At 55.5% G+C, this 14,179-nt stretch overlaps 1 protein-coding gene across 1 annotated transcript; it reads right to left on the reverse strand.

The window, feature by feature from the left end:
- Positions 1 to 4,093: 4,093 nt before the first annotated feature.
- Positions 4,094 to 14,024, reverse strand: BESB_061250 (SCP family extracellular subfamily protein; the record flags this gene model as incomplete). The annotated part of the gene is made up of 17 exons (XM_029364539.1): positions 4,094 to 4,257; positions 5,072 to 5,283; positions 5,692 to 5,807; positions 6,273 to 6,430; positions 6,666 to 6,689; positions 7,160 to 7,354; positions 7,737 to 7,847; positions 8,197 to 8,349; positions 8,846 to 9,100; positions 9,895 to 10,101; positions 10,295 to 10,405; positions 10,811 to 10,966; positions 11,321 to 11,440; positions 11,626 to 11,907; positions 12,548 to 13,119; positions 13,339 to 13,469; positions 13,827 to 14,024. The coding sequence occupies 17 exons, from the start codon at positions 14,022 to 14,024 to the stop codon at positions 4,094 to 4,096; spliced, it is 3,165 nt and encodes a 1,054-aa protein (XP_029219247.1).
- Between the last annotated feature and the right edge of the window lie 155 nt (positions 14,025 to 14,179).

A 14,179-nucleotide genomic window follows, 5' to 3' on the forward strand; every position in this document is an offset into this window, starting at 1 on the left:
GCGGGATGAACAGAATAGAAGGAAATCGAAAATGCTGACACCTCTTGACTTTGTGAACCACGAGCCGCAATCTGCCGGATGTAACTAGCCTCACCCGCTATAGGGAGTAGAAGCAAGTCGCAAGGGAAGGGTGTCACACTTGCCCGAAACACGTTACAACACGCTGCAGAGGACAGGTGAGCTTCAGCCCTCGCCTTACATCTGTTGCTTGGCTACTGAACGGCTTCTTGAATAACGTTTTCCCAGGTGGGTCTGCCGAGGCAGACGCTGTTCAAATGCCCTCAACTGCGAGTCCGTTCCCCAGCCCGTAGCGTTTTTTATGCACGTCAGAAGCGGATCGTTCAGTGACGTATCACACACAAACGAGAAGGATTCTACACTCGATAAAAGAAAGCGGGGCAAATAACAGCGAAGCCTGTCGCACCTTTCGAGCGCAAGGGGGGGGGGCCTCATTCTCTCATCTGTTGTCTTTCGCTTGCACAGAAGGAATCCACCCTGAAAAGACAAGAGACCGTCTACACTCGGCAAGAGAAGAGGATAAGCCGCATAAGCTGCAGTCAGCTTGCCGAGATCCTCTGCGTTGCCGCAAACAAGCCAATGATAACATTTGGTAGTCTATGGAAAAAGTGTTCCACAGCGACGCATCATCGGCGCGCAAGATATAAATGGAAGTGGAACATGAATCACGGAAGAATCCCTCCAACTGGATGGCTGCGCAGGACAGATATACTGACGACGAAAACAATACGCCGGCGAAATACAAAATCACCTGCATGAAAATGCATTGTTGTGTTGTGCCCCCATCTCGCCGTCTCGCTCCTCTCTTGAATTTCAGGCGACTGCGCTGATTCACCCCTACAGTAGCATGAACTGCAAATGAAGGACATTGAAGAGCGACAACCGTGAGGAATACGCTGCAAGTCTCTCATACGAAAGAGACTGTACTCAAGGAAAGTATAAAGCCACCGCAGTAGCAGAGCAGGCCGGCGGAAAAGTGGTGCTGGTCGTCCGCACACACATAGAGGACTTACGAGAAGCTGGGACGGGATAACGTTCCAGGAGAGCCACATCACAGTTTACGAAAGGGAACACACATAAACGCCTCCCCACTCCTACATTCTCAGAAGAAGCTCCGCCACCAGCCCCCCTATGGAAGGCCCGGGTAACTACGAACTGAGATCTGCAGATGTCCAACAAGAACGCGGGGTGGCGGCGCCGCGTCTAAGGTGCCTTGGTGAGCGTGAGAGCGAGTGACACACGCCTCCAGCAGGCATGCCTACCCTCTATTTCCGCCGATCTTTGCGAGAAACGTCCACGAAAGCAGGCACACGGACCGCTCCAAATGCTAGAAGGCTGATCAACCACGGAGGATTTTTTTTAGACAAAGACCGCTTCTCCTGTACAAGTGTGTAAGATAGCGGCAAGAGACGAGACGAGAAAGGAGACACAGTCGGAAAAGAAAGCGACGAGGAGGAGACGCGTTCGTGATCCCCCCTTGGTTTGATACGGTGACTCAGACACAATTCGCTGCGGGTAGAAATAACTATTTTGATGATGCATAAAACCCGATCTGTTTGAGTGTCCGCCAAGGCAGTCCACGCACGCGATGGAATAGACGAGCGCTGCGGCGAGCCGGGATGGTTCAGAGACGCGAACCCGCGGCTGAGACACAACAAAGTTTTGTGTCTGTTTCTCAATATGTGACGACACAAGGCGGATTCTTCGTGGATGCAACCTTTCGATCGCTGGGCTACGAACATTCGCTGTGGAACCCCCTGCCGCTTGAACGCGCACACCAACGGTGGAAAACCCGTATGGGAGTCCTGCTGGCGAGTAGGGAAGTGACCACCAACTGGTCGTCCGTTCCTGACGTTAACAGTCAGCCGTCTCTTTGTTGGATCGATCTGCCCCAGTAAAAGTGTGTGCTGGCAGTACGATGATATGAAAGTGAAGGATAACATCCCAGACGGTGAGATGCCGGAGGAAGAAGAAACTCAGCGGGTGGCAGTGACAGACACCCACGTCCAGTGCGGGACCGTATGATCCTTGTGATGCACGCACGTTGACACGTCGTTTGTCTTCGCCAAAGTGTTCGCACACCTGAAAACTGCTGCTGAGTAGGCTTTGAGCACGCAGACCCCAGCAGGTTTTAGGGTTTAGGGCGTGGGGCCAGAGGCATTTGCTTGCAAAGGGTATCAGAGACGGATGCGGGCTGAGAGTCGCGCACGTCCCCGAATGGATATGTGTGTGGGTAAAAATGAAGCCGGTTCTGCTCTATCACGCTTTACTTTGAATGACAATGATACTCGTACATGCGTTGCAGCCGCATCGCTGCCGCAGTACGTCTTCGTGGTCGTATCCTACCCCCCTCGAATACAGAATACAACCGGAGGCCATTCCATCCCTTGAGCGACAACACCCAGGTGATCACTACAGGACCACTAGGCCATACAACGCCGGAGGCACAGTCGTCGTGACTTCATTAAATTCCGTAAAGCTTGTAATGCGTTGTGGTGATGGGATCGTATCACGCCCCCGGAAAAGTGGCATTCGAAAAAGTATGAATTGCATTTTTGATGGCTCGACTGCGTGCAATGTATGGAGAGTACAGTGAACATTGCACGACGGCGGCTGTATGCACCGGACAAAGAAGAGATTACACCTAGCTGACCAATGGCTCACTTGTGGACTAAACGGGAGAAGGCGCTCATGAAAAGCGTGGTATCATACCTGCGTGAGCTGAGTCATTGCCTTCTTGCATCCGTGCGGCTGCGAGACTTCCTGTAAAGTGTACATCACGCGCCGCACTCAACGCGCACCCAGTCCCGACCTTTGCGATGCAAAATCAGGCAGAGACCATGTGGTTCAGCGGTATGCCACTGCCCCCATGTGGCTTGCTCTCCACATGATGCTACGCATGTAGTTATTTTACGTCAATTTCGTTTATCGTAGAGCTTGCACGGAGGGCGCACATGAGGTTTTCCTCTTGCAAACATGGGTGTGTCCCCCCACTCCTTACGTTCTGCGTAGTAGAGGGAGGAGGGACAACTTGCTAAGACAAAAACAATTCCCCTTGCATACAAAGACGGGACTGCCTGTGTATCATACCGCAGGGCCAGGGAGAACCTAACGCCAACTGGTGACGACCACCTAAGTTTGACTTAGTTCCCAGATTGCAGGTCTTGTCACTGCGACAGGTTCACACATGTGCGTATGCAGTGATTTGTACTCATGTCCATACATAGGTATATGTGCTCGTAAGCACGCACGCGGTTGCGCCGCACAAACAAAAACGTTGGTTTCCCGCTCTGCGTGCATCAGTTATTGTGGAAATGGCGAATTTTTACTTCTGCCACCGCTTGCCGCGTGGCTGCTTGTCTCAAAGCAACATATCGTCTTGTGCAAATAACAGGCGTACAATATCTGGACCCTGGATGCTAACATGTAGAGACATGGCAACGCGAGGGAGAAAACACCAGGTTCGGAAATGCTGCGAAGGACGCCAACTCTGAAACAAAGGTGCCTGTTACTTCGGCAAAACACAACAGGCGTTGAAGGGAAGCGTGCCCATGGGGGAGGGAAAAACCCTTCTTCGACGGAGACCAGTTGTGCCACAAACAAACGGGAGTGAGAACAGGAAAATCTGAAAAAGAGGACCTTGATAGAAAACGCAGACAGGAATGGAAGCACTGCCGCCTTAATTGGTGTCCGGAATCTCTGGGACCAACGTGCAATGTCTTTGGTGATTCCTTCCTCAGGGCCGCCTCAGGGCCGCACACACTCAGGGGGACAAAGATTCAGAAGGCAACCGTGTATGCCCGTTTTCTTTGCAGTGACCACAAGGTCACTGTCAGATTAGCCACTCGGAATTGCCTTCCCCGCGGTCGCTCTGCACTAATCCTCCACCGCAGTCGCATCCCATGCTTCCTTCTTCAGTAAGAGAAAACGCGTGTTGCATTCACGCTGTCGGTCTGTTTCACAGCTGCACGTTCTCCGTAGATGCGAAGCGCACCGACGAACGATTCACATAAGACCGAGTTCTTCCCCGTCGAGCCCGGCATGCCCAACGGCGCACCGAGCTCCCCGAGTCACCTTAGAGCTGCTTCAGCGGATTTTTCTTCGCCCAGATCTCCCTCTGCAGGCGACAAAATCGCTGCGATTCGTCGTCCTCTCCCGCCTCGAAGATATCGGGATGGACGGCGACCAACTTCTCGGCAACAGCGCGGCTGAAAGGGTAGGTCCCCTCGACGTTCCCAGCTGAGCAGAGGCAGGTAATATTCCAGGCGAACATGAGGTATATATACAGAGGCGCCAATGAGGCTGCAAGAACGCAGGGACGCGTATCACATGAGTCCAACCCAGTCAGCAGAACAACGACGATTTGAGGGCTTGAAGCTCCCTACGAACCGACTAGCAGCGGACCCTCGTCGAATACTGGAATAGAGTTGGTGCAACGCGAGCTGCAAGCTGCTGCAACGCCCGCCATGCACAACAAACTTATTTCGCGACGAGTTGACTGAGCGAATGCGCCTCCCACTGCGCCTCTCACGCACTATGGAGAACAGCTTGAGGTCAGCATTCCTCGCAGGGCTCACGTAGACACACGGCAGGAAGCAACTCGGAGCAAGTACCGGCAGCAGAGACCGGCAACACACCCAAACGAGGGCATCCTGGCGGCGTATGAACCATGACGACTCCCGGGCGACGGCGGCGACCTCTCTGCCGCGGATGGCTCGTTGTAGGCAGACACGGAATGTATTGCGACTCTCCATGCGTCTGACACAAAAACTCGAAAAGTGACCTGCAGCCCACTGTGGGGTTTAACTGACTGAAACGTCCTGGGTCTCTACGTGCGGGATCGCGGTCTGAAACCTTTTTCCATGCACGCTCCTCCACACTCGAAGCGCGATTACAAAGATGCACAACAAGAGTGCGTCCGTGCTCTCCAGCAGTTCACGTGTAAAGCGGGAACTACGAACGCGACTCGCCTCAGTCACACACACATTAAACGGACTGAATCGCCGCCAGAAAAGGTGCTCTGGATGACGCGCGGTCCTCTTGCCCGACTCACCTTCAGCGTAGTTACACACCGTCAGGACTTTCTGTCCAACTTTGTCTCCCAGGTTGCAGGGCTGCCGGCAGTACCGAACTGCGCATGCTGCCAAGGACGAACGGTCGCTCATCAGTTGAGTGAAGTGCCCCACCATGATGCCTTCCGCGTGACTCTCTGGATTGCATTTTGGAAGCGGCTGCGCGATGCAGGGATTTCCAGTTTTGCCGTATCTGCGCAGCGAACGACACAAAACTGTGTGCACGCGGTGGATGTCTGACCCACTAGCAATCATGGGCACGACCCAACGCTGAGAAACAGATGCGTAAGGTCGATATACAGGGACAAAGATGAACACAACAACCGCATGCGCCGCCACTTGCACTGCCGCACACGAACACGTACGCGCATGTATTCATGCGTAAGGTTTACGAGCAGGCACCGCGACCGACACAGATGCGCTTCCGTTGAGCAGCCGGTGAATCAGGCCGGCACCCTCAACGCCGGAGCACCTGAAATTTCAATGCCGCGACACCACTCCCTTTCGTCAAGAAAAAAACTGCCAAGAGACGTTTTCAGTCATACTCGTCCGAATTTCATGTGGCCTTCGCCTGCTTTCCAGTTGTCGCGTGCCTCCTCACTTGTAACAAAAGACCTCCTCGAACCACCCCGCAGGGACAGTTCTCCAAGAAGAAGACCCCAACGTGCAGGAGAGAGACAGATTCTCGCCTGTCGACCTGAACTCTGCGCCGCCCATCTGATGAAGAAGCGCACCAACAAGCAGAATATCGACGGGGACTGCAGACCACACGGACGGCAGCTGTTGACGCCAACAAACAGAAACGAATCTGCATCTCTGCCCGTTAATACACGAGTCTGCGCTGGCACTTCGCCTAAAGCGCCGCGCTGCGCCTCACGATGAGAGACGCGCCTCGTTCTCCTGTGGGCGTGCATGTGAGCTCCACAGCAAACAGCGCAAACGCGTCTACCGACAGAGAGATTGATCCTCTCTCTCGCGTGCTTCTCTATAGAGCACCTACGGCGAGCGATGCCTTGTACGGACACCTATACAACACCCCCGTCTCATTGGACAGGAACATCGTGCCCTCCTATGTGTGATTGTATGTGTAAACGCTGCCGTATGTGAATGTGGCTACATCGACGTCAACCTTCTGATCAGAAGCGCGATCGCGGGTCGAGCCCCTGAGCCCCGTAAGCTTACATAGGCCACTCGCGTGTCCCTGTCGGAGTGCTGAATAATGCAGCCGCGCTCCTCGAGCTGCCACGCCCAGTACTCGGCGAATTTCTTCAAAATCGGGTCGATACTTAGAAGTCCGACGCCGTACTTCTGACGGAACTCATTATGCTTCTCTAGCAAAACTAAACGCAAAGGACACGCACGAAAATCGCCGTAGTCACCCTATTCGAAAAAAGACAAGTTCGCGCCCGCACCGGCGTGTGACTGCAGACTCGCTGAGGCGTTAGATGCACATAGACTCGCCTGTAGCCGCACATACAGACACACACACATTCCCGGGAAACGCAAAGCTGTGACGAGGATTATCTCGAGCAGGGGCCCCAGTTTCCATCAGCCCTGAAGGGGCGCACTCCTCACCTGAATCGACTGCCGACTCGTCGACTGCGGGGATCACACAAGCAAGCCACATGTGAAACAGACAGGGGACTTGCATCACGACCATTCAATTTCCATTTTGAGGTCGGCCGCCTGCGGCCGTCGACCGCCACGGCATGCGGAGACACTCAGCATTTGGAGCCGACGTGAGCGCATGCGAGTGCACGCGTGTATCTGCTCAGATGCTTCTTTCTCGTGTGACAGTATTTATTAGTGCAGAGGGAATCGGCTATGACCACCTGTTTGTGTATTCCCGCTAGCGCGCCTGTCCCACGTGCCAGTAATTTCAAAGGTAACTCATCATTTTCTGCGAGACATATCCATCTATCCACAGCGCCAACATCCGACTGAACACCGGCGCGGCGAGAGTGTCGTCACACCTGCGCTCAGGATTAGGGTAGCTGGCTGAGAAGAGATGACAGCTGCCCCCGTGTATCGGGTTGCAGAGGGTGGTATCGCATGTTCAGTTTCCTTACTCGGTGGAATAATGTCTGCATCTGTGAAGCCTAGAAATGCCACACACCGCAGGTTCCCTGGGGCAACTTCACGGACTTCGCGAACAAAGAAAGCTCGAACCGCAGCGCCTGGAGCCTCTGACTCGAGGATTTCGCCTCCCTCTCGGCGAAACCGGCGTGTGTGGCCTGTGCCGAAGATGGAGCAGACGCCTCGGCCTGGGAGCTCGACTGCAAAAGACGCAAAACGCTCCTGCGCGGTAACTCGCGTGACGCCGACGAAGGCCTGTCAGACGCCGTCGCCTCTCTCGGCGCCCTCAGGACAGCAACACGCCCAGCGAACCAGAGGCGGGATCGCGGCAGATGCAGCGCCGCGCCGTGTCTCTACGAAACGAACGGACCGACGCAGCTGCCTCGGGGTGGTATTCGGCCGCAGTGTAATACTGATCTTCATCCCGATGCATGTCCTACGTTTCAACAGTATGCTACGAAGAGTATCACACGGTTACCCGCTGATGGGAGGACTGTGCATTACGTGCTTAGCGGTAGTATCCTACTCGTGACACTTGAAGAGGCGCCAGAAACAAAGCGTCCGCCCTACCATCTTCCCACTCAGTCTCGTCAGGGAGCTGCGCGCCGAGTTCTTCGAAGATCTCCTGCGGAACCTGGTCGGGGCGCGTGACTCGCAGGGCTCGCCATTTACTCGCGACATCTGCAGAGGAAACCCAAAACACGAAAGAATGCAACGATACCCTTGGGAGTGCAACTCCACCTGCCACGAACAGGCACATCAGTATAAATTCAGTAGCACTGATGCAACTTGCATAGAGATGCGCTTCGGGCGACGCAGGAACCCGGCAGCGCTCAAAGTCTCCGCTGCAAAGCGTGCTCCCCCCCCGGGATCCTACAGGAAAACCACACGAGCTGGAACGCTGCTTTCTAACGCACTGGCGTGTGAAGTATTTATAGAGATATATCTATTCAACTTGCGCCATTGCGTAAGCGTATACCTGCACGCTGTGGCGAGTGAGTGATGGGGCGATGTCGGCGCCGAGTCTCACCTGGACACCCCGAGATCGCCTCGCATCTGGACACTACAGGCTCGACTCTGCAGACGCGGGCGCCACCGGGACGCACGCGGAAGAAGAGAGAATCTCCGCGTCCGCACGTGGAAGTGCATGACGTCTGCGTCGATTCGATAATGGGACACTGTGCTGATACACACGACACGGTCCAGGCGCACTCACACACCCCTACGCCCTAACAAAGAGTGGGAAGCAGAGAACAGAACCCCAAACGGGTCAGGTCGACGTTCGTTGCTGACGCAGTGAAAGAATGCCGTGAGAACTCAGGTAGGCCACGCATTTGCGCGTATTCATGCCGATTTATACACACATGCACCCATTCGCCTTTTGTGCGAGCGGGGCTCTCTCGGATTATCCAGCGATGGATCGCCAACCTGACTTCGAGACGTCGCACGTGAGACAAATACAAACCCCTTTCTGTAACGACACACGCGCAATCACGCGCTCGACGACCTGATTGCAGGCCCCCGATATGGGAAAGATGGAAGGCGCATGTGCGTTCTTCGGTAATTCCAACGCATCTGGCCGCGCCTCCGCCAGGGGCGGATTCGTCTACGTCCGCCCAGGAGGCCGCGCGCGCCTGTTAGATTCCCATGAAGCGCTACAGCGGGTATATTTCGCTTACGCGTGTCTGTCCTCTCGAAGACAGCAGGCTGGAGCTGCGCCTCCAAAGCCGGGAACTCTGACGAGAGGTCCAAAACGAATTTGCGCATCTCATTGAAACGCCGCTCATCTTCGGGAGAGAGCACGACACGCTTCTGCGGCTTGGAACGTGTGACTGGGGTCAATCCGCTCGTGCGGGGCTTCGGCGCCGGGGGCACCGGGCGCCCTTGGGCGAGGTGTGGCAGCGGGCCTCCCTTTGTCCGCACGCCTTCTTCATCTGGAGGCACAGGCAAAACGAGTAGCACCACCGTCAACTAGAAAGGCTGTTGCGAAACGAAACTAGACTCGCAATCCCTCGTGCCCAGAAGCCTCTTCACCCTGGTGGAGTACGAGCACCCAGCGTCAGACGTCAGCTCGCGCAGCGTACGCGTCCAGAAGCGACGCTTACGGCGCCGCCGACAGGCCCAGACCTGCAGAAGGACCCGTCGAAACCTGTCGTGCATGTTCACTCAAGTCGAATAAACAGTGACACTATTTACTGGATTAAAACAAACTAATAAACCAATAGGTAGTTGGTTATTATGCGGTCCTAGTGGAACAGGAAAAACATAGTTCCTAGAATAATGGAGATGACTCCGGTTATGAAATACAGACAACCAAGTTCTCTATGATCGCAGTACACCACCCCCCACTGGACTGCTTAAGACAGCTAAAAGCGGCTCCGGGCCTCGGCACGGCGCCCGCGGGTACCGGCGCCAGGGGCCCGCGCCTGCAGCCGTGCTCGAAACGGTCAAGAAACCGGTGAGCTGGGCGCGATAGTTGAGAAAACATGGAACTAGGACCGACGGCTGCATGAACCGCGCGATGCCTCACCCCACTCCTTAGACGTGACATGCAACACACGCCATGATGCAGCCTATGTCGGGGGTACGAGAATCATAACACGTCTGTAGACGCCCTGGCTCGGAGATGAAGCAAGCAGGCTGCCAGAGAGAAAGAGGAAATCAGACGAAGAATTCGTGTACGATACAAAGCCAGGAAACACGAACTGAGCATGTGGAGCCTGCGTACCTCCGGGACACGGAATATAGGCACCCGTGGAGACGAACTCAGTGACAAAGACTGGTGCAGCGGAGTCTGGTTTTTCTTGCCGAGAGATCTGGAAATATGAGCGAAGCGCCAGGCCGCATTCGGTGTCCGAGAGGATCCTTCGCTTGAAGTGCCTCTGAGAAAGACCCGTCTTGAACAGGAAATAGATTGCACCGTCGGGCAAAGTATCTGAAGGCGAATCACAAACCAGCAACCGCACACGGCTGAGAAAACAAAAAACAACTCGGGGGAGCAAACCACGACTGCACAGTAAAAAGGGGCCTCGGAGAGAACCGGGCTGCGACCGGCAAGAGACACCGGTGGAGACACAACACAGACGCTCCCGCGACAACCCGCTGACCTATCGGTCAGGACTTCTTACCTATCTGCCACTCGCTTTCCGGAGGAATCTTTTCACCCAGTTCGAGAAAAATGGCCTCGGGCATCTCCTCTGGTTTCTTCACTCCTATCGCATCCCATTTCTGCCAGGGGGCTGCACAGCCACAAGACCGCAAACGCACTCCACCCTTGGAGGCGCGCTCCTGCCGCGCTGGACCGCACAGTCAAACGACGCCAGTCCACAGAACCGCAGAAGGCACAGATTCAGCCGCGCGTGCAAGTATGCGTAGGCGCTGATAGGCGTGGACATACACACATAATGTGTGTGCGTGTACGTAGCCCGGTTCAAAAAGACGTTTCCGGATAGTCTGAAGCGGATGCTGGTTTGACTGTCCAGACCCACAGACACGTGAGACGTGCACATTCAGCCGCATGTCGTTTCAGGTGAACACCACATGGACGCCCTATGCGTGACCAGGTGATCTTCGACGCGGATATACACGCGAGGTGAGAAGGACGCTCGACTGCGTGGGGAGCTCGGAGGCGCAAACCAGCCTACTTGAACAGCCCGAGACGGCGGCGCAGCTCTGTGAAGAGACGCGCGTTGTGCACGCAGAATCGCGCGGCCGGATGCGCTGCGTAAAGCGGTATCGATATCCATGTCCGCAGCTCGCTGAGCAGCGACTCCAGGACGAAGTGAACTCAGGACAGCCTTCTGCGCAGCACACACGGCCGGCAGACGCAGCGGAAGCCAGAATAGATGAAAGGCGGTGACAGCACCGCTAATATCCTTCTCGGAGTGGTCGATGTCTCAAGACACTTTATGCAAGCGCTCACCTCCACGGTGATGCGCACAAGATCTGAGGACCTCGCACAAAGTGGCTCGAGGCAAGGACCACTCCTCAGTGAACTCAAACGGAAACGAAGGCTCACGTGCCAGTATGCGAACTTATAAATGAGTACATGTGCATGCGAAGAAGCTGCGAGATGTTTCCGGGAGTGCCTTCGTGCCTCTTCCTGGACGCGCAGCAGTGCATGACGCTCCAGCGTTGTGACTCGCCATCCATACTTCTCGCATTCCTGCCACTAGAAAGAGTGACGGAGTCTGCGACACGCGCAAACTCCGCGTCCTCGCGGGCATGTCTCTGTATGAGCCTCGCCAGAGCATCAGCAATGGAGTTGTCACCGCCTGCAGCCAAAAAAAAAAATAGAGAAGCTTCAGCTCCGGATTCCTACGATAAAAAATCCTTGCTTTTTCAGCTCACGAATTGGTGTCGAGGACACGGCCGACGCATACGCTGCCAGCGAAAAGAATGCTGGGCGTCTGCACGCTCCCCGTCAGCAGAATACACTCAAATCGATACGCGCATTTACCTGATTCAGAACCGGAAGCTGGGAACCGCGCCGTTGATCGGTTTCGAAGAAGAGGCGACAGAGATCTCCCCGGGTGATAGAACCTTGCATCCGGGGCTCGTGGCGCTCCCGACAGTTGAAGGTGCGTGTGCGTCGCTCGCTGAATCTGGTCTTCTGTTTGTTCGACAGAGACGTCGTATTCTTCTGCAGTGTATTGTGGAACGGACGGAGGGACGCAGACAAGCGGCGACCGGAAGATGATGGGAACGGAGTGACACGCAAACAAGAAACTATAGCGGAAGCCTGAACACGAGTTCGGGAAGAAGCGGCCACGATCTCGAGACACAAAGTGCAGAAGGGCGAATCGACGGGACTGGAGGACAGAAACCGGGCTGGGAACGCACTAGCAGAAAGAAAGGCTGGAGACGAGGACTGGGCAGGGGGGAAATGGAACAACACTGAGTCTCACGCCACAAGGAAGTAGGCAACAGCAATTTCAGCTGTCAGCGACGGGCGAAGTCAAGATCTGAGAGGCTGCATATGGAAGCAAGGCAACACACATGCAGTGAAGGGGCTCCCCCTGCCAGCGGACAAAAACCTGCTCTTTCCGTTTATCCCGGCTCCACCAGACACAGAGGATAACGGGGCGCCAGATGTACTCTTTCAAGTCTAGGCGTACTGAAAAACGGGCGAGCCGGTACTTGTGGCTGCCGCAGATCTCGTTCATACGACGACAACTAGGGGCATGGCTGAATGGAGCCCGGTCGCTGTCGACTGTCGGCGCTGTCCGCCAACAAGAGGTCTACCGCACAATCCGAGAGCATAGTCGACACAGATGAGAAGCAAAGAGATTCACATTGCAGAGCCGCCCTGAGACTTGCGCTCTAATGCAGGACTAGAAAACTGAACCAGCACACTCAGGTACGGCTGAGCCAAAACTGACCTGCAGCGCCCGCCGGAGTGCCAGCATGCTCGATGACCTTTGTGAAGGTCGAAAACGGCTCCGCAGAACCAGAGGCCTCTACGGAGGAAGCTTGACCGGAACCGAATTTCTTGGTCTCTTCGTACGGCCTGTGCCCGCAAATCCGGGGAGTATCCAGCGAGCGGGGCACAGATGCCTCTGCGTGCTCTCTGAAGGACGCGGGGTGGATTTCGATGCAGCTGTGATTCTGATCCGAAGAGAGGGCAAGAGAGAACCGACACGGCATGACTTGTCTTCCTCTGACACGGAAAAGGGATGGCCGTGCGGCGCGCGTTACTCGCGCTTGCTCGGCACGGACATAATCCACCCTTGATCCCCGGCAAGAACTCGGACAAAAAACTGCGCTTCGCGGAAAAAGGACACAGGGAACGTAGACGAAAAGTCCGAATGCTCCCTGATGACAAATCGACTGCAGCGCCGGAGCAGACGAAGGGAATCCACTTCGGTACAGAGGATGTGCGTGTGTCGAATGAAGCGCTGCTGTCTGCGGGAAGTCGGTCTCGGGTACGAGCTGCCAGCGGAATGTCCCCCCTCTGCATCAGGGCACAGACACGCTCATCTCTTAAGGCACGGAAGAGCGTGCCGTCTCTTGAGCTTCCTCTGTACGCACCTGCGTCCGCTGAGACGATTCGGACAATGCCCTGGCGACGCCAATGAGCGTCAGAAAGAACAGGGACTGAAGAACGCGTCGTCCCGGAGGTTCCATATTCCTCGCGTGTCCGCATCGATTTGCCGGCTGCTACTCCGCACACATGGGGAGAGGCTGCTGAGAAACGACGAGATCGAAGGATGAGAGCTCGACAGCAAACAAGAAATACAGACAGAGCCGGTGAATGCTTGCAAGAGACGCGGAGGGGACCGGAGGCGAGAAAAAGGAAGATATCTGCAGAGAGTTGTGACCATACCGCCCGTGGGACGTGCCAAGCCCCCTGACCCCGCCCACCTTACGCCACGATGTATACCATTATGAAGGAGCTAGACACGATCGCAACAACGGATTAGGACCGCAACACCGCATCACAAATCGCACTACCACTAATGCGGAATCTCAGGCACTGGTCGACTTGTACCGCACACTGTTTTCACAGCGCGCGACAGCTGCGAGCCGAAAAGGGACTCGACCCCTGGTGTTCCGGGGCCTGCGGAAATCGGCAGATCTTGCACACAGAACTTATTGTTGATCGGCCTTGTTACAAGGGATGAACGCATCGTAACGAAGCCTTTTGGCGCACAACCTTACCCGAAGCGTGCCCCTTTGCAGACCTTGCCAGAGCCGGATTGCGTAGAGTGTCACCCCGCAGATGCTCTTGCTACTCTCCAGAACGACCCTCCAAGCACTGTGACAAACCCAAGAACACCACCCCGCATTCGCGCCTGGACAAGAGCCACGCCAACTCATGACTGCCGGTTTTCCGTGGACAGTCGTCTCCGGGAACATGTCCGTACGAGAACTCCGGGGGCTGCTTGGCTGGCGTGCAAACGACTGTTCATCATCCCCTCAGTGGCATCGTCGTCGGAAGATCACCAACCGCACTAGCTCCGCCCGAGCACGAAGGAAGCGTGGCGGCGCCCTTACACCTCTCTGGCGCAAGG

Source organism: Besnoitia besnoiti, chromosome V, assembly GCF_002563875.1.
Source record: "Besnoitia besnoiti strain Bb-Ger1 chromosome V, whole genome shotgun sequence".
NCBI lineage: Eukaryota > Apicomplexa > Conoidasida > Eucoccidiorida > Sarcocystidae > Besnoitia > Besnoitia besnoiti.